Genomic DNA, 20906 nt, shown 5'->3' with positions numbered 1-20906 from the left:
AAAAAAAAAAAAAAAAAAAAAAAAAAAAAAAAAAAAAAAAAAAAAAAAAAAAAAAAAATACATTATAATATCCAATAGGTCTTAACCTAACCAACCATTCAAGTAATATTTTTTATAACTCACATTAATGCTGTTAATGACATCACCAGTTTCCTTTTTGATTTGGGTGTAGATTCTATATTCCTTCTCGACTGGGTATATATCCCTATATGTTTTAACACACCTATTATTTTTTTGAACGAATTTCTTTTGATAATCAAATAGTATGTTTTTATAATACCTTTTTTTTAACAATAAACTTTTTAGTTTTACCAAATCTTTGTATATATAGTTGTACTCTTTTTCTAAGTGACTTATGTCTTTATTTTCGTCTACATCCAGTAATATTTTCTTAATATTCTGATCATTTATTAAATTGGAGAAACTTCCTAAATTTTTGTATTCTGAATTATTAGCCATCGTGGTGTCGAAGCTTTTAATCTCATCAAGTGAGTTGTAATTGGCTTAGGCAAAAAAGAGACAAGGGGTGATCACGTGATTTGGGAGAGAAGCCAATATGTGATACGGTGTGGGGTAGGAGAAGAGAGGCAAAAGTGCAATGCGATAAAATATATATATACAAGTCCATATGTGCACATTAATGACATGTATTAAAATTATGGATAATAGACATAAATGCATACAACAGAACATGCATATTATTCATGCTCAAAACAATGAGACGTGTATACTCTCGCAAGGCATATCACTCCAGCTCGTTGCACATCCGATGTGTATCCCCCACCCCCCTCTTTCTCTTTCTCTCTCTCTCTCTCTCTCTCTCATTCTCTACGTATTCGTTTTTCTTTTCTTATTACATCTTTCAATTTCATGGTCCTTGCTTAATGAGGAGTTTTTTTTCGATTTCCCATCCAAGGATAGGTTTGATGAGGCTGCACCCCCCACAAGGGTACATTTCAAGTTCTGGTAATATGAATATATAGGTCTCAGCGTTTCTTTGTAGAATTTATTTGGAATAAATTTAAAATGGCTATAAAACAATTTATCATAAAGTTTTAAAATTTCTTTAACTTTTTTTTTTTCATTTAATAGTTCCTCTTTTGGTAGTGTTCTAGGAGTTAAGAAATAATCAATATCTTTTTTCAAAACTTTCATACATATGGATAAATAGATATTTCCGTATGAATCCATAGTGATGTTGTTTTCTTTCGCTTCTTCATTCTTTATTTCTTGAATAATCAAATTTATGCTCTTACTGGAGTAGTGTGTCTCCTGAGCTGGTTCCATGTTCGCCCTGTTATCGCTAGTTTTGGTATTTGAAATGTTTGAAACGTTTGAAAAGGTTGAAAAGGTTGAAAAGGTTGAAAAGGTTGAAATTTTTGATATGCCTGAAACGTTTGATACGTTTGATATTTCATCACTTTTAACATTCTCCTTATATTTATGGGGTGTTACATCTTCCTCTTTTGTATTGTTCTTGCATTGGGGATGCGCTTTTTTTTCTTCTTCTCCTTGCTGTTGTTGCTCTTCCACTTCAAGTTTATTACCCTGGGGTATGTTTATAGTGCTTATTTTGTGGCTATCACAATTACTTTGCTTGTTTCTACACCCATCAACTTTGCTTGTTCCTTCTGTCGATAATCTGAATTTTCCTACTTCCTCGTATTTTTCTTTTTTTTTTCCTTCTTCATCTTCTCGACTTTGTAGAAACACAGGGTGCTGCTTTAGCTTGTGTTCTTTTTTCTCGTTCATTTGGTTTTCCGATTTTTTTAAAAAATATTTTTTTTCTTCTTCGCCATTTTTATTCCTTGTCTTTTGAAATGACAAAATTGATACTTCTCCTTCTTTTTGTTTATCTTCCATAGACCATTTCTTCATGCACAACTTGTTGTCACCACCGCTAATACTGTGTTCATTATTTTCTTCTGTTATGCAATCATAGAAGAAGATATTTCCTTCTTGCGCTTCTCTATTATGAGTAGTATCTTCTTCACTGTTTTCATTTGTTTGGACTTTTGATTTTGTCTTAAATGTTTTGTTAAATGACATATCACCATCCAGATACCCCTGTTTGTTTTCTACACGACTCATTTCGTTGTCTCCATTGCTCAGAAGATTCATATATAAACTATTGCTATTGCAAAATATGTCTTCATCATCACTTTCATCATTCAAGCTAGATATACTTCTGTCCATTTTACATAATTTCTTTAAAGGGAAATTAGGTGAATTAACCCCCTTGTAGAACTTTTTCAATTTTCGTATTTCTTCATTTAAAGTATATTCTTTTATTTCCTTTGTTTTATTTATGCAATCGTCATGTTCTTTTAAAAAAGGGAACCATTCTTGTACACATTGTTCCAAAATCATATTTATCATTTCATTTTGTGAATTCACATTGGTATAACTATAATTATTACTGTTTAAAATTTGCGGACTTGTGCTTAGAACAGGTGGCTTAGTTGCATTATTAAAAATGCTACCTGAGTAGTTATACGTGTCATAAGAGTTATTCATACTGCCTGAACGTGTTAATTTCGTTCGAATGTGCTATCTATTTTTCGCATGCATAAGGGGTGATTATAAGTGATAATCTTTTTTTTTTTTTTTTTAGCATTTACACTTTCATATGATGTTTGTGTCTATAGTGAGTTTTTCCTTGATGCGTGACTATTAGATGTTTTTTTCCTCTTATAACATTTTGTGTGTTTTTTTTGTGTTTTTTTGTGTGTTTTTTTGTGTGTTTTTTTTGTGTTTTTTTGTGTGTTTTTTTTGTGTATTTTTTTTTTTTTTTTTTTTTTTTTCTTTAAATATTTGGACACTTTTGTAGAATTATTTCCCCTTTTGAAAAACTTAACGTTGTACAATCTTTGGACAAAGTAAATATTCTTTCACATACATGCACAAGGAAAAGTAGTTAGATAACAAGAATGAGATCGATCAAAGGGAGACAACACTGCTTTATCAAAAATAGCACTTTTGGATGAGCTAATAATGATAAACAAACAGTTTGTCAACACTTTATTTTTACAGTGACTGTTATAACTGTGTGGATTTTTTTTTTTTTTTTTTTTTTTTTTCACAGGTAAGGCAAATTTTATCATTTTATTGAACCTCGATCATTACACTTTCTCTCTTTTATTACTGCGTTTTAGGGCATTTCTATACACGAGTACTGTGAGCACGATTGCAAAGAGAAGGGTGAAACATGGTTCATAAACTTTCAAAAAGGCAAGTATGGATACCTTCATACACACCTTTGCACGATGAAAAAATATGTGCGTGTATTTCCACACACACATATATATATATATATATATATATGTATATATGTATATATATGTATATATGTATATATATGTATATATATGTATACAACATATATAGCTACCCCTGAGCATGAAGCACCGTTTGCACATAAATTTGCACCCCTTCCACGGCTTTCAAAACAAGCACAAATTTTCACAAACTAAAATACATATAGCTTAAGTAAAATAACATCCTTGTATGCATTGCGCTCCATGCACGAGTTTGTAGGAGAAAATTGAGACTTTTTTTTTAAAGAAAAACTTGATCAAATGAAAAATAAACAAACAAATAAAAAAATAAATAAACAAATGAATAAACAAATAAATAAAAATATATATATATATATATATAAATATATAAACAAATATATAAAATAAATTCAAGGAGTGTTACGAGATAAACTTTTCACAAAAGTGTTCATAAAAATATCCAAACTCCCCTGCCTTTACCCATGACCTGAAATTTTCCTTTCATGTGAATTTCTACATGTCCCAAGCTTATTAACACATGTAACTTTCATCAACACTTGCAAAAAATTAACAATAAGTTTGTAGTATAAAAGGGATGAACCTTTAGGGACCTTTTAGAGAAAAATATCCCATTCAAAAATTTCACTTCTTTTGTTTTCCCTTTTTTTTTTTTTTTTTTTTTTTTTTTTCACGTTTTCTTTTCCATTTTCATTTCCATTGAACTTTCATATTTTTCGGGCAAGACTCATAGGGGATTTCACGTGTGATAGTAAGGTGACCTTGTAAATGCACAAATTAGGTTTCCTGTAGATTGCTTGGAGAATTTTGTCTAATTTTTAATTTTTTTTTTTTTTTTTTTTTTTTTTTTTTTACTGCTCCATTTTATTTAGCAATTTCTTTCTTCTTTTCATCATCCCATTAATGTAGTTTTGTGAAATATACAAAAAGGCATATCTCACCTCAAAAACATTTATTCATAAATATATATAGGATTTACTGTAAAATTTTGTTCTTTAAATTTCATTGAAGTTATACTTAATTGAGCAAAAATTAAATATCGGTTTTGCATTATCTGTATCCATATCATGGTGATCGAAGACACGCATATATAATTTTTTTTTTTTTTTTTTTTTCTTTTATGAATCATTTAAAAGGAAAGAATAGCTGATTTGGATTTTTTTTTTTTTTATCTTAACTACTCTGTAAGGGTAACAATTTTTAAAGGCTCTTATAAAACAGTGTTAATTATTATAGCTATTCTGAAAAACAAGGAAAATACATAATTTCTCTTTAATTTTACTTCTAATTTACTTCTAATTTTAGCTGTAAATTTAGTTGCCAACAGTTTTATACCGAAATACGTTAACATGCTAATTCACCATTGCAAGATGTGTTAATTGGGTGTGTGTATGTGGGTGGTGGTGGTACAATGTTCAAAAAAAAAAAAAAAAAAAAAAAAAAAAGTGTTCATACATAACTGATATTTTGTATTAATATACAGCGGAATGGTAGAAATTCTCTAGATTGCATTTCTATCACCACATTTTTGGAGCAATTTACGCATTTTAAGTAAAAAAAATTTGTCATTGGGAATATATGATTGTTGGTACCTGCGCAGAATTTCTGAAAGTGTACTACGTCATTTTGGGAATTAAAAGAACTTGAGACACGACGATTACATATTCGGGGAGTTAAACATTTTTACTCATGAACTTGAGTTAAGAATAAACTAAAATTGAAATGGCAACCAAAAAGTAGAACTTCCCTTGTTTAAGCCTGATAAATTTTATGGCTAAATTTTAGCCATACTTATTTTTTCAATGCATTTACTACGGAATTGTTTAAGGTGTGTCACAGCGCGGCACATAATGATTTTTTCGTTTTGTTTGCATTTTCGTTTTCTCTTCTTTCTCTTTTTCCAATTTGTACTACCTCAAACTTCACATCGCAATAGTTCTCAGTGTAGTTTTAGCCTCACCATGGCGAATATTTTGGACGCCTTTTTTACACACCCTTGAAGGTGTACCTCTTGCCCCATGTGACCTTTTGGTAATTCTGCCAGTGGGGAAGCACGTAAATGTGAACATATGAAAAAAATGGAAAATGTGAATAAGGGCAAATTTGAAAAAAATTGTGAAAAAAAGGGAATAGAAATAAGGGAAAATATATGCACAGGTGAATAGGGATGTCTCATTTTTTCGATTTTCAAATTTCCTCATTTTAGTTGCTTCTTTCCTTTCTCACAAAATCTTTTTTGTGTTGGCCGTTTATGCATATCCTTCAGATAGGCAACTTTTTCCCCACAAAAAAAGGAGTAAATATATTTATGAATTAAGAACAGTATGCACACATGTCATGATTATATGAACAGAAGTTATTTAAACAGGTGTGACATGGAGGGAATATACATTATCTTAGATCTATATTTACACAATTGTGATATTGCAAAAAAAAAAAAAAAAAAAAAAAAAAAAAAAAACGTGGTTAAACTACTTGTTATTTGGGTTTGTTCTTTACTGATCCTTTTTTTTTTTTTTTTTTTTTTTTTTTTTGCAACGCAGAGGTTTTTTTTTTTTTTTTTTTTTTTTTTTTTTTTTTTTTTTTATTTTTTTTTTTTTTTTTTTTTTTTTTTTTTTTTTTTTTTTTTTTTTTTTTTTTTTTTTTGCAACGCAGAGGTGTTTTTTTTTTTTTTTTTGCGTTTTTTTTTTTTCACCTTACACTTTACGCTTTACACTTTTTTCAGTGTTATTCTTTTTTAATTTTTAATTTTTTTTTTTTCCTTTTTTTTACTCTTATGACATGTAAATTTCCTTAACCATAATTCGAGTACACAGATTGAGGTAGATGGAGGTGAGTGTAAAAACATAAGTGGGGTGCTGTCCACCTGCTCCTCCTCCTCGTTGTGGCCTATGTGCGCACATGTGGATATTTCTTTCCTATTTGCACATGCACACGGAGATTATAAATATATGCATATATATACATATACTACATATACATGTGTATATATTTAAGTATATGAACAACCTGCTTATTCATCTTCACGAATTATTCGCCATGATGTTAGCCTCAAAATGTGCATACAGTTGGCAGAAAAAAAAAAAAAATATAACGATGCATTATTTACATAAAAAATAAATAAATAAAAAATTTGTCGATGGAACTTTTTTTTTTTTTTTTATATTCAGGGTTATTATATTACGTTGCTTTAACTTGACCTCCTCTGAAGGACTTGTTTTTTTTTTTTTTTTTTTTTTTTTTTTCCCCTTGTTTTTTACCTAGAACGCACTTAAGTAATTCTCCTTCCCGCTTTACCATCTCTTATTCAGTTTGAATGTCCCCTTTGTTTTTTTTACCTAAGCCGTTCCTGAATTTTTCGCAATTTTTTCTTAAATTTTCACACCAACTTAACGACAATATATAGTATGACCCATCCTTTGGACGAAAAGTATACCGAAACTTCTTCCTCATTACTCTTCACTCTTTTTTTTTTTTTTTTTTTTTCCTCTATTTTTCTCCTTCTTTCTTCTTTCTCTTTTTACTTTTCCTTTTTTTATTTTTCATTTGAGTATTTTTTTCAGTACAGTTCATAATTTTGATCTTCCCAACACGCGCTTAGCATAAGAGAACAATTGGGCAAATTTTTCCAAAAGTGGAACGATGCAGATATAAAAGAATGCCAAGTTTTTAATGTAAAAAAAAAAAAAAAAAAAAGAAAAAAAGAAAAGCGAAGGTTTGCTTAAAGTACACTGCAAATATGTACACATGTTATATATTCCGTGTTTTTTTACGCTTGTATGTGAGCATGTGTTTATAGTGGGGTTGGGGAACATGCAATATGTACACAAATATATATGCATGTATATATATCCATAAAAATCTACACTAAACATACCTTAATCGTATGATATATATAACATGCTTTTTTAATTTTGCATAAAATATATATTAAGTACATACATCTATACATATACATGTATACACGTGATACATTTTTATTTCCCTATTTTTACTTCCACCTTTGCTTCCTTTTTATTTCTTCCTTTTTTTTTCCTCCTTTTTATTTCCTCTTTTTTTTTTTTTTTTTTTTATTATTAATTGCGTTAATATGAGATTCGAAAATTCACTAAATTTTTACGTAATGAAACACATTAAGCATATAAACAACACGTTAATATATTCTTAGGGATCTAATTACACGCCCAATATATGTATATATGTACATAAGAACATATATACATGCATAAATATATAAAATATGTTTCAATATATATATAATTCCTCACGTTTGTAATGTATACCATTTTTCATTTTTTTTTTTTTTTTTTTTTTAATTATTTCACATTTCTGTTTTTTTTTTTTTTTTTTTCTTATAATTTTCTGGTTTCAGTTTTAAAGAGTAGCAGGACTGGTTAAGAGATGAAACACTCATTTTCCAAGTCCACCTTAGGAATAATAAAAAAAAAAAAAATTAAATAAAAAAATACAAAGGTGTTTACTGTACTATGAGACCAGTTTACATGATTTTGTACCTTCATGGATATGCTTAAGTGTACATAGATTGTATTCCTATATGCACACATAAGTATATACTCCAAGTGTACAAAGTACCAAAGGAGAAAGCTACACCTCAACATAATCTAATAAGTTGTAGCATTTGTTCTGAGGAATTATTAATATATACTCAATAACATAAAACATTAGAAGGATAGTCATATACGAAGATATAACAGGAAATCATCCTTTATACTCTCTACGCAAAATATAATTCTTCATTTTTGAGCTACACATGCTCATTTGAGGAATTTTTTATTTAAAAAAAAAAAAAAAAAAAAAAAAAAGAGAGTTGCAAGCGTTTGTATTCCCCGGGGAAAATTTTGCATTAGCGCATGAATATATTTATATGACTTCGCTCATATGAATATATTTATATGACACTATTCGTATGAACAGATTTATATGACTCTATTCATATGAACAGATTTATACGCACTTATTTACACATTTGCACTTTCTCGTACTCAAAGGGTTTCTATGCAATCACAGCATGGAAATAAAATGTAATTAAAAAAAAAAAATTGAAATTGTACGATATATTTTTGAAGAGGAGTGAGAACATATATATACATATATAGCACCAGTCTGTTCCATAGACAAATAGATCACTTGGAATTTACCACGTTGTAAAGGAATTTCCAATTTTTTTTTTTTTTTTTTTTTTTTTTCTTTTTCATTAACAAACGATGATAATTACGCACGTTTGTAAATGCATTATTACATGTATTAATGATGAGTCCTGATACACTACTCATACAGAAGTGCCATTTTAAAAAGCATTTCTTTTTTTTTTCTTAAATAATAGAAAAAAAAGTACATACATATATATACATATATATGCCAATGCATGTACACATATATGATAACAAACTCTCCTCATGTCATGAGCTAGTATACTCGAACGTTGTATATGCATCCCGAATTGCGTGTATTTACATAGAGTAAACGCAAGAAGCATCATTACCACTAGTTGAGCTATCAGTGGGATTGCGTTGAGAGATGCAAGAAGACATATGCGTGTTTAGAAATTCGCTTATGATTTGTCTGTGTCGAGAAATTCGTTTATGATTTGACTGTGCTTAGAAATTCGTTTATGATTTATCTGTGTCGAGAAATTCGTTTATGATTCACCCGTGCGTGCACAAATACATGCAAAAATTTATCCAAACTAGAGAGAGAAAATGTATAATAGCAATGAAGATGAGGAGGAGAATTATCCAAGAAACAGGAGAAGCAATTCTTCGGACAGCGCGAATGGAAACCTAAACGAGTCTATGAATAATTACAATCATTACAATAACTTCAACAGATTTCATGAACAGAACATGCAATCATGTAAAATGGATGAAATATATGTAGATGATAGTTATGATGAAAATAACAATTATAGCCAAAAGGGAGAAAAATTAGAGGAGAATAACAATTTCGAAATTAATAAGAATATAAAATTCGACGGACCATACAGCCATAAAAATTTAAGAGGGGTAACTGAAAATGAAGTAGAATTAGTCGTAGATAATTTTTTTGATAAAATTAGAAACAATGAAGATGTATATTCAGATTGGAAAGTATGTCCAAATTTTATTTTTAGAATTCTATTTATAGCAAAATCAAGGTCTAATAATTATATGTACCCAATTGCATCGTCCTTTATTGAAGCTATGGCAAAAGATGACTGGGTTCCTGATTGGGGGTTCAGTAGTGTACAGTATTATATTATTTTAATAAATTTAGCTGATTATAGAAAATCTTATTACAAAATTGATAACTTTAGTTTTTCTCATTTAAATGCCGATAGGGGATGGCATAACTTTGTTCCTTTTGAAAAATTGAGAGAACCAGGTTTTATAAATGAAAATGGACAAATTGTTTTAAGAGCAGGAGTTTTTCCATTTGGTTCTGAATCATTTAAAAATAGTAGAGATGTAAATTATGATAGTAAAACAAGAACAGGATTTGTTGGTCTCAAAAATCATGGTGCAACATGTTACATGAATGCATTGTTACAACTGCTTTATCACATTAACATTTTTCGTAAAGCTGTCTGTATGATGATTTTTAATATTGAAGACATTATTGGTAAGAATACGTTAGAATTTTTTAAGAAAAAATTTGAAAAAAAAAAGCGTGCAAATAAAATGTCTTTAAAAAGGGAAAAGAGCAGCACTATCCAAATGATCGATTCTCTGGATATGAACGATAAAAAGGATAAGAATAGAAAGAATAAAAAAAAAAAATTGGATGAATTTGGAGGTCCCGATTCGGAGCACTTCAAAGCTTCTTCCCCTATGAGAGTTGTGTCTGATACACATAATAATAACAAACAGGAAGATTGTCATTATGATAATATTTTCCATGTCGAAAATGGAACTTCTAACGATTCGAAGATCATTTTTGAAAAGATAGAACAACATCAAGTGGATAGAGGAAGTGCAAATATGCCAATAAAGAACGACAACAGAAGCGAGAACTTTCTAATAAATCCTCCAAATAAGACAGATGAGAGCGGAAAGGATAACAGCTCAAATGGTCAATTAAAAAAGTTGAATGAAAATTTAGCAGGAGTGCAAAATAACGAACGAGATAACTCTCCTATCAGTGGATCCCCACAAAAGGAACGTAGATTTGACAGCATTTATAAGCAGCAAGAGGATAATAACATGGAAAATATAAAGGAGGAAAAAAATATTTGTGAACATGGGCACAGGTTCGTCACGAATGAAACAGAGGGAAATAAGGAAATGGTTGGAGATGTAGTAGAAGGAGGGGAATACCATCATAGCAATGATCTCTCAAACGTGGTTGACATGGTCGACGTGAGTGGCGTGGAAAACATAGGAATAGTGAGGAATAACAACATTCCCAATGTCGCTGTAAATAATAAGAAACATTCATATACAAACGTGGCTCTATCCGATCCATTAGTAGAAACAGCAGAAGGACACAACAACGTGAATAATAGTAATAATAATAATAATAATGGAGAATTGTATTATGACAATTCGCTACATAAAAGCGAAGGATATAACAACGAAATGATGATGAATCATAAAAAGAGTAAAAAAAAAGGTATGGTTTATGAATCAAAACCAAGTTTAAAAAAAAAAAAAAAAATTTTTAAATGCTCAAATGAGGGAAAATTTAACGATATGGAAAGTAAGGATAATGCATTATCACCTTTTACTTCATCTGACAATTTGTCCAACATTTCAACCGTATCGAAAGATCAGAATGAATGTAATAAAAACACAGTAATCAATAACAATGTGAATGATATAGTACCTGGTACTAATGTGAACATGGAGAATTGCAATTCATTAAATAATATCATGTCAAAATTTCAAAGAAATGACGAGGGAGAAGATCCTGTTTTAAGAAATTTAAATTCGCAAAGAAATAGCTGCCTTGAAGAGGGAGACGTGAATGTTGCAAATGAATCGAGCAGAAAAATAGGGACTAATATTACAAAAGGGAGCAGCGGCTGTAATGTAGATGGGGAACATGAGGATGAACTTTTAAATTGTGATGATGATGATGATGATGATGGAACATATTCGGACAGCGAAATATCTGTGCTTTCCATCACTTCGTCTGGTTCGTCTTCCTTTGTATCATGCTCATCGGCCTCTTCGTCTTATTACTACAAGAACAAAAGAAAAAGCAAATGTGAGAAATCGAAGGAAATAGACTATAAAAATATTTTGCTGGAAGAAGAGAACGAAAAGAAAAATGTTTTGCCAACATCATTGGCACTGCAGAATTTATTTTATAAATTACATTGTATGAATGAAGCTGTGTCGTGTAAAGAATTAATAAGATCCTTTGGTTGGGATGCCAGTGATGTATTCACACAACAAGATACACATGAATTGCTTAAGCTATTGCTAGATAAGGTGGAGGAACAAATGAAAGGAACGGTAGTAGAAGGATCAGTTAAGAAAATGTTCGAGGGGGAAGTTGAAACTTATATTGAATGTTTAGATATAGATTATAAAAGTGTACGAAAAGAAACATATGAAGATATTCAGCTAGATGTGCAAGGATGTAACAATATATATGAATCATTAGATAAAGCTATAGAAGCAGAGATTTTAGAAGGAGATAATATATACGAAACAGATGGCTATGGAAAGCAGAAAGCAAAAAAAGGTATGAGGTTTTTAAGTTTTCCAAATATATGTATATTTCTGTTAAAAAGATTTACATTCGATTTGCAAAGAATGGAAACTGTGAAATTAAACAATCGATTTGAATTCTATAAAGAATTAGATTTATCAAAATATTGCAAAAATGGAGGAGAATATATCTTACAAGCTGTATCAGTTCATCAAGGAAACATGAACAGTGGACATTACTACTCCTTTAGTTATAAGCATAATGAAAATTTCTGGTTAAAATGTGATGATGACAAAATATTTAGAGTAAGTGAATATTCAGTTATTAATGACAATTTTGGAGGGTATGATATAAATATAGACACAGATTTGTACGACTTTGATATAACAGATAAGATAAAACAAAGGATGAAGCATTATAGTGCTTATATGCTTGTGTATGTGAAAAAATCACTTATTCCAAAATTAATCAAAGAATGTGACCCTGCTGTAGTTAATCCACAAGTGGTTAAGAGATGCAAGATGGAAGAAATTATTAACAGAAGAAGGCTTAAATTGAAACAAGAAATATTACAGTATGTTAAAATTAGAGTTTTTGATAAATATTCTTATCTTTATAAATCATTCAATGATTTACCACCTGTTGGTATCCCATCCCTTTTTAATATAAAATTTGATAGAGACAAAACAGTTTTGAATGCTTTTTGTAAAATTTTGAAAATAATTAAAAAGATTTACATTTGCAAGAAGAAGAAACGAATGTCTTACCTCATGGCCAAGTCCAAGAAAATTTCAAGGACAATTCCTTCCATTGGAGATTATGCATCTTCGTCAAAAATGAAATCCAAAATGACAGAAGGAGAAGTGGATAAGTATAGCAACATGCATGTGGACGAAAATTTCAGTCATCTGAAATATTCACAGAAGGGTGAAAGTTACACAATGGAAGAAGCATTTAACAAGAACCAAATGGAATGTAACAGCAGCAGTGCAAGTCATAGTGGTAGAGGAAGTCATAGCGATAGAAGAAGAGAGGAAGAAGGATATCCATACAGACATGCAGTGAAAGATGGCAAATTGACACAAGAAAAAAAAAAAAAAAAAAATCATCATCATCAGGAGGAGGAGGAGGAAGAAGAAGAAGCAACATCAAGAAATAATCCATCCTCGAGGGAATGGAATAAACAGAACCAAGAAGAGAGGATAAGCAGAAAGAACTTATCAGAAATAGGATTGAGAACAGGATACAAATTCTCTAAAGAAGGGAATAATAGCTCGTCTGAAGATTCCATATCAACAGTTTCTTCAGTACCATCATGTTGTAGTATCAAATCTATAGATAAATATATTAAATATTTATCAAAAAGGAAGTTTGAAAAACAGAGAAAAAGATCATCACATATGAATAATTCAAGAATGAGAAATTTTTCATCATCCAATAATTCGTCCTATTACTCTTCTTCATATTCATCTAACACAGATGATGATGATGAAGAAGAAGAGTCTTATTCATCCGCTTCCTCATCATCCTCTTCCAATACTTGTATGAAGGAGAAAAAATGTTTCTATGTATTACTGCCAACAAATGATGTTTATCGATATTTTCCATTGGATATGAAAATAAATAGTCAATTATACTTATACGAATTGTTAAAAAAAACGAATAAAGAATCTAATGACTTATTCCCAACCATTGACATTTTATATTTGCCTTATAATAAAAATACTTCTATATGTAGAAGAAATGGAAGTTTAAAAAGTAAACATGTTTTATTTTTCTTTAAATATTTTGATATTTATGGAGAAGAAGAAATTGGTGATAATTCCTTGATCTGTCTAGACATAATATACTGTGATGTACTTTTAAAACCAAAAGAGTTAGAAAGTAGAATTATTCAACGAATTTTGAAAGCAATGAAAAAAGGATATATAACAAAATATAATTATGATTTATGGACAAATTATATAAATGATGATGCAGATTATTATTACCAAGATGATCCTTTAAATTTTAAAATTTTTATTGAATATAAAAATAAATGCAATTCGGTAAAGTCTAAAAAGATTATTGCGCATAATAAGATGATTCCAGGTGATATTCTCATTTTTAATTTTTTAAGTAACACAGATTTGGAAAAGAAAAAAAATTTTATTCTCCACCTTGGAACAAGACAAGAAGATCTTTATCTTACAGAAGAAAATCAAATTACGTATGATCTTTTTTTTAATGCGGATATAGTTAGCAAAATTTTGTATAAAAAAAAAAAGTTAATTGAAAAAATGTACAATTGTTGTTATATTATTAATAATAGGACTGGGGTTTATTACAAAGTTTTCGCATGTGCTTCAGATCCGGGTATTAGTAAAAGTTTCAACTCGGATCCACAGGCATATTACATTAGGCGCGAAAGAAATAGTAAAAATGGAGAAATCTCTGCCGGAGAGGAAAGTCATCCCAATTTAAGAAAACAGGAAGAAGCTATTGCAAATACAAGTGGACATACGATTGATAATCAGTTAAGTGTGAACAATTTGTTAAATGATGGCTATTTTGCAAATTGTGATACTTCGAATCAAAGAAAAAAGAAAACAAAAAAAGAATCATTTTCTCCTTTAGATGTAAACTTTGCCAATTATGGCACTCTCAATCGTATAGACCAAGAAAATTATTTCAATTACGAATATGATAAAACTGGAAATGATACTAACAATGTTAATCAGAATGGAACCAACATCTGTGAAGAAGCAAAAGAGAATTCTCCTTTGATCAAAGTGAATCATGAAAAAGCCAAAACAGATGTGCTTTTTGACAAGAACGAATTAGAATGTATTACCACTGCACGTGAATATACTAAACTTGAGGGTCATAATAGCAATAGTTTGAATTCATATCCCATAGTAAATCCTGATGGGACACTACAGGAGGTTATTCAAACATGCTATAATGAACGGAATGCAGAATACCATGATTCACATACAACATCGGTTAATGTTGGGGAAAAGATCGATAAGGTTTGTTTTTCAGATAAAAACATAATTGATGAAAATACATGTTTTAGTGCATCAAATTTGAATAAAGAAAATTTAAACAATGAAGAAGTAATGAATCTGTACCTTTACCTGAAAAAACACAGTTCTGAATTCGAGAAAAGAGGAATAAACTATGAATACAGCTTGTTAAACAAGAACATGTTAAAAGATGTGAAAGAATATGCTGTTAACAATAAAAAGTTCATTTTTAGAAAGAAAAAAAAACACCCGCTTAATATATATAACAATGAATGTATAAACATATGCAGAGATTATCAGTACCCATTTTATTCTCCAGCTACATCTGATCTATCAACAGATGATGAAAAGTTAGTATCGAAAAAAGGAATCAAAAAAAAAAAAAAAATTAACAACATGTTTGGAAATAATGATACAAATAAAAATTTGAATCATACGAATGCACGACATCGTGAAAATGAACAAAACCAAATGATTATCGATGGGTATAAGAACAGCGAAGATAAAATGAAGGGATTCACTTCCAATTGTGAGACTAGTAACACAAATATGTTAAGAGAAAAAGGGGAGGAGAAAATCAAAAATATTCCCATCAGCAGTAACAGTAATAACAATCTAAAAGTTCCAAGTGTCAATTTAAATTCATCTAACGAAAACAACATTTCAAGTGATTTAATTGCTGGATATGATTCTGAGATATCATTCTGCTCTTCAGCAAACTCAGATCTGACATACACATCAGAGAGTTCATCTTATTATTTGTCTAACGCAGAACAGTCATTAGAATCTGTTTATAACAACGAAATATATGATCATAAAAAGAAAAGAAAAAAAAAGAGGAAAAAGAAAAAAGTGAACAAAATAAAAGAGATTAAGGAGATAAGAGAAACTAGTGCCACCTTGCTGGATGGAAGGAAGGGAAATGAAATGATGAACCCATCTGTTTTATCTCAACAGGATATTGAATTTCAAAAGAACATTTTTAATTTAAATTCGGATGATGAAAAAATAGAAGCATATGTTGACTTTGATCGTCTGAGGGGCACAACAAATAAAGCTAGTAGTTATCTAGGTTCCTCAGATGACAGAATACATCAAAATAAGAAGAATTCTAAATCCAAGACAGATGAAACCGAACATCGCCATGGATATGATAATGTTGATAATAGGATCGATCACACTGATAATTGTTTTCAGAAAGGACAGACTGTGCAAATTAATCCAAGTGAGGAGAAAAATCCCGATTATCTAATATTCCCTGAACCGAGTTCTATGTATACAAATTATGCAAAACATGAAAAGGACGATTCAAGGAGTTGTAACGCATTATACTTACATGAAGAAAAGAATGATGTAACAAATGTTATCAACACATGTAACACATCTGTGTTGAAAAATAACATTAGTAATAAAATTTTATATGCAAGAGAATCAACTGAGAAGGAAGTTCCTAGAAGCACCAACTCCACTAATGGAGATTGCAAATTGTCGGATAACATGATTTGCACTAACAAAGAAAATAATACAAATGAGAGTACATACTTATATGACAAGAACAAAGAAGATAATGATTCCCATAATAGAAACCTTGAAGTCATTTCAGAATATGTGCATCATAATTATACTGATCGTGGCATAATAAATCAGATTTGTGATAATGCATCAAAAGGAAACAATAACATTATTGATGTTCATAACAATGTTGAAAATGATGCAATTGTAGATGAACAGATGAACGATAGAAGTAGAGCTCTGTTGCAAGAAAATATGAACAGCATAAACAGTATGAATGTAATGGGTTCTAACACACGAATTATTGCTTCCCCAAGGAACGCTCTTATTAATGGCAGCAACAATGGCAACAACAATAGGAGAAACGAAGTTGATAAGAAAAGAAGAAAGAAACCATTATCAAAAATTATTAAAAAATGTGGAGGATTGAGAGATAAGGAAGAACCTATTTTGCCATTTTATGTTATTTGCGATTACCTAGATTTTGTCGAAAGAAAAATATATGTTAGCAAATTTCGATTCAAATTATATGATCCGATTTACCAACTAGGGAAATATCGAAATTGTGCAGGTGTTGTTTTAAAAAAAGATTTGAAAAAAAGTTGTTTAAATTATATAGATTCTTATTTCCTATTTTTAAAAAAAGAATTATGTAAAATTGATCTCGACATTGATATAAGATGTCCAACAAAACAAATATTTAAACACATATGTTACAGAATGAACGTAGATCCTACACACGTATTGATATTTCCATATCCTCCTTTAAATACACCTGTTAATTTTACCCCATATAATATAGATTCTTTTACATATAACTCAGATTCGGATGGGGAATTTTATGAAAAAAATGACAACACGACATCATACGGTCCAACGCCATTTGAATCATTAATAAAACAACATGCCATAGCCCTGGAACATAATTCCCTGACAGAACAGAAAACTTTTTGTTTATCACTTTTGCCATTTCATTATAAATATTTCTCTAGACTATATCCAGAAGAATCACCCCAATACTTCCATTATGTAGTGCATTTGTTCAACTCCAATGTTCAATCTGTTGCTGCTTTCACAGGACATATTAAATTAAAAAAAAACGTACATAATAATTGTAATAATATAAAAGATAATAATTATTATAATCATCGAGATGAAGAGTCCAATAGTGATTTTGAAGAATCATCAAATTCAGATCGTTCAAGTAGTACAATGGCCAATCGTGAATATATATCGAATCATTATACTACTGTACAGGATTTAATTGATAAAATTAAATTAGAAATTAATCCATATTTGAAAAAGAGGGGAATAGATGTTAAGCAAAAATTTAGACTACTATTTACTTTTGGTCCAAAAATTAAGTACCTAAGTAATGATGAACAATTAATACGAATGGATTTTGTAAAAACGAATCACATCAAAAATGTCTATGTTACCCCCTTAAGAATGGAACCTGATTTTACAGATGAGCAGAAGCGCTTGATAGAAATGGGTCAACTAAAGGTAATCCTTTTTCGTCTGAGTCAGATGTGTAGATATATTCGTAAACAAATATCAAAATTGTCATCTTTCTAATTTTTATGAGTACTTTTCATATAATTTTATTTAGAATTAACGAGGGTGATGAGGAAAGTACCAAAATGCATGGATGGAGAAAAAAAAAATAAAATATAAAATAAAAAAAACACTTTCGTGCTACTTTTATTTTTCGTTTTTTTTTTCGCTTTAAGAATTGTTCATTTTTTTTTTTTTTTTCTCTTCCCCTTCCCCTTCCCCACTTTATAGATAATTCACGTTTTCAATCAAACACCATCCAAGGAAATTTTCGGTTACAGCTTTGACGTTCTTGTAGATGTAAGGAAATGAACATAATGCATTCAACGAGTACATGCATAGATACATAAATACATATATACATGAGAATCGTCGTGTTCGAAGAGACTTGTATTCTTCTTTAAAGCCCCATTTCGTGTGTAGCATAGGCAAAGAGAAGATGCAAAACATGTACACATAAACATATCCACTCTCCCCACATCAACATTTTGTATATTTTATCTGATGCAGCCCAAGGACAACATGCTTGACATTAAAAATAGAATAAGGAAAAGGACACTCCTTCCCAAGTATATATTTGACAAAATAACATTTTTCGAATTTGAAAATGGACAAAGAATATGGAGATCGAATGATGACACGATTAATTGGAAAAACAAGCAGTTTTCCATCATTATAGGTGAGTCTTTTTTTTTTTTTTTTTTTTTTATTTTACTTTTTTTTCTGCTCCTTCCTACTGTTATGTGCAAAGGATATGAGAAAAAAATATGTTTTTGCAGCCATACACAATAATTGTACCATTGTACCATTGTTCAATTTTTTTGTGTGTATGATATTATCACATTTGTTTCCTTCAACATGTTTAAACTTCTTTCACTTTTTGATTCCTTTTTTTTTTTTTTTTTTTTTTATTATCTTTCAGGTGAACATCATGCCCCGTCCCAATCAAAACCACAAATGGGAATGAAAATAGCATAGAGAACATTTTACCTTTTACGCCAATCTTTTCGTTATTCTCTTTTCTTAATTTTTAATGTTTGTGTATTAAAATGGAGGTTTAACTATTTGATATTATTTCTGCTATTAATATTATTTCTATTAATTCAAATTAAGTTTTTTTTTTTTTTTTTTTTTTTTTATTCTATGGCTGGTAGTAGCTGCAAGAGGGTTAGTGTGACATGTCACGAGCATTTGTGTATATAAAATATGCATATTATACCACGTGTTACATTGTACCTTTTTTTTTTTATATATCATTGTGTGTAGATATTTTACAAAAATTTACACATGTTACTCTGCTTCTCTAGCCCCATCATCATCTTTTAAATTGTAGCAATGCTAAAATTAATTTATTCATTGAATTAAAGAAAACAAGTAATCTCTATGAATTTATTTTAGTCGCCCCTTCACCATACCCCTATACCTATATATATAGGAGTACACGTGTATGAAAACTTACTCCATGTATGGCAAAATTAAAGTTTTTTTTTAATTTCCCCTAATTTTATTATACGTTTTCATTATAGTACACTTTATTAGCACACCATTCTCTCTAGTCTTATTTTATTTTTTGCATTACTCATCACTTTTGTTTTCATCACCTTTGTTTTCATCACCTTTGTTTTCATCCCTTTTGTTTTCACATCCCAGTTTTAATGCGGAATGATTTTAGACCCTCCTATTTTTATATCCCAAACTCACAACAAACTATAAAAGTTCTTTCATGTATTATTGGTCCACAAAAAAAAAAAAAAAAAAAAAAAAAAAGACGAAAGAAAATTCTGTGAAAAGTAAAAGCTCCATTTTATGCCATACACATATTCAGAAATGAACCAGGGCAGAACAATTCGCGTATTTTTTAATTTTTTTATTTTTATAAAATGTCTAGCTAGCTAGGTCAGGTTATATCTACTTTTTTCTTTTTTTTTTTTTTTTTTTTTTTTTTTTTTTTTTTAATCACCTTTTTATAAGAATTGTCACTTTTTGCAATGTTACAAATTTAAGTATCACAAAATGGAAGGAGAAAAAAAATAAACACATAAAATTTGTTTTCAGTGTTGGATTTATTTTACTTGTTCCTTAATTCCCCTTAAGGACAAAATTTATACCTATCCATCAAACAAAAGAAAAAAAAAAAAAAAAAAAAAAAAAAAAATATATATTTAATTGGGTTTAAGACTTGTTCATACTAAATTTACTCTTTGTAATTATGAACGCAGACATGTAGAAAAAAAAAAAAAAAAAAAAAAAAATGTGTGCCTGAAGAAAAAAACGAAATATTAGTATAACAAAAAATGGAGAGGAAATTAATTTAAAATGAATACAACTAGTTTTTTTTTTTTTTTTCTTTTTTTCCTTTTATTTAAATACTTATTTCCCTTTGTTTGCACAAAGTGTACACAAAGAAACATGAATGTGAACGAATGCTTATTGACGAAATAAAAATTATGAAGGTTTTTTGATGGCTTTTTTTTTTTTTTTTTTTTTTTGTTTTTATTCCATTTTGTGTAATGTTTATTTGTACTAATGCCCTTTATTGTTTTATTTATTTATTTATTATTATGATTATTATTCTTTTTTAGTATTTCACGATGAATGTTACATGCATATATATATGTACATTTAAGCATGCAAACTGGTTTGCAAACACTTGCCATAACACAATCTTTTGTGTATGTATTTAGTTATATACATACATATACACAACGTGCATGTCAAGAGTGAAACTCGCTTAACCCATTTTCCTACGAGCCAAGCTCTCATCTCCAAGTATACATAAAAAAGTTATGCAATTTTGAAGATATACATAAATGAAGATGCATATGTATATCTATATATATAGGTACGAAGATAGATATATATACACAAGAAAGAAAAA

General features: G+C 29.4%; 2 protein-coding genes across 2 annotated transcripts; one reads left to right on the top strand and one right to left on the bottom strand.

Moving 5' to 3' along the window:
- Nucleotides 1-81: 81 nt before the first annotated feature.
- Nucleotides 82-2517, bottom strand: PGO_021200 (hypothetical protein, conserved; the record flags this gene model as incomplete). Its single annotated transcript, XM_028685938.1, has 2 exons — nt 82-503; nt 858-2517. 2 exons carry the CDS (start codon nt 2515-2517, stop codon nt 82-84), a joined length of 2082 nt encoding a protein of 693 aa, XP_028541739.1.
- Nucleotides 2518-9016: 6499 nt separating this feature from the next.
- On the top strand, nt 9017-19006 carry PGO_021190 (ubiquitin carboxyl-terminal hydrolase family 2; the record flags this gene model as incomplete). The annotated part of the gene is made up of 4 exons (XM_028685937.1): nt 9017-17977; nt 18260-18328; nt 18539-18707; nt 18951-19006. 4 exons carry the CDS (start codon nt 9017-9019, stop codon nt 19004-19006), a joined length of 9255 nt encoding a protein of 3084 aa, XP_028541738.1.
- Between the last annotated feature and the right edge of the window lie 1900 nt (nt 19007-20906).

Source organism: Plasmodium gonderi (assembly GCF_002157705.1).
Source record: "Plasmodium gonderi DNA, contig: Chr02, whole genome shotgun sequence".
Lineage (NCBI taxonomy): Eukaryota > Apicomplexa > Aconoidasida > Haemosporida > Plasmodiidae > Plasmodium > Plasmodium gonderi.
Note: the sequence above shows the minus strand (reverse complement) of the source record. Positions and strands in the feature narration are given on the sequence as shown.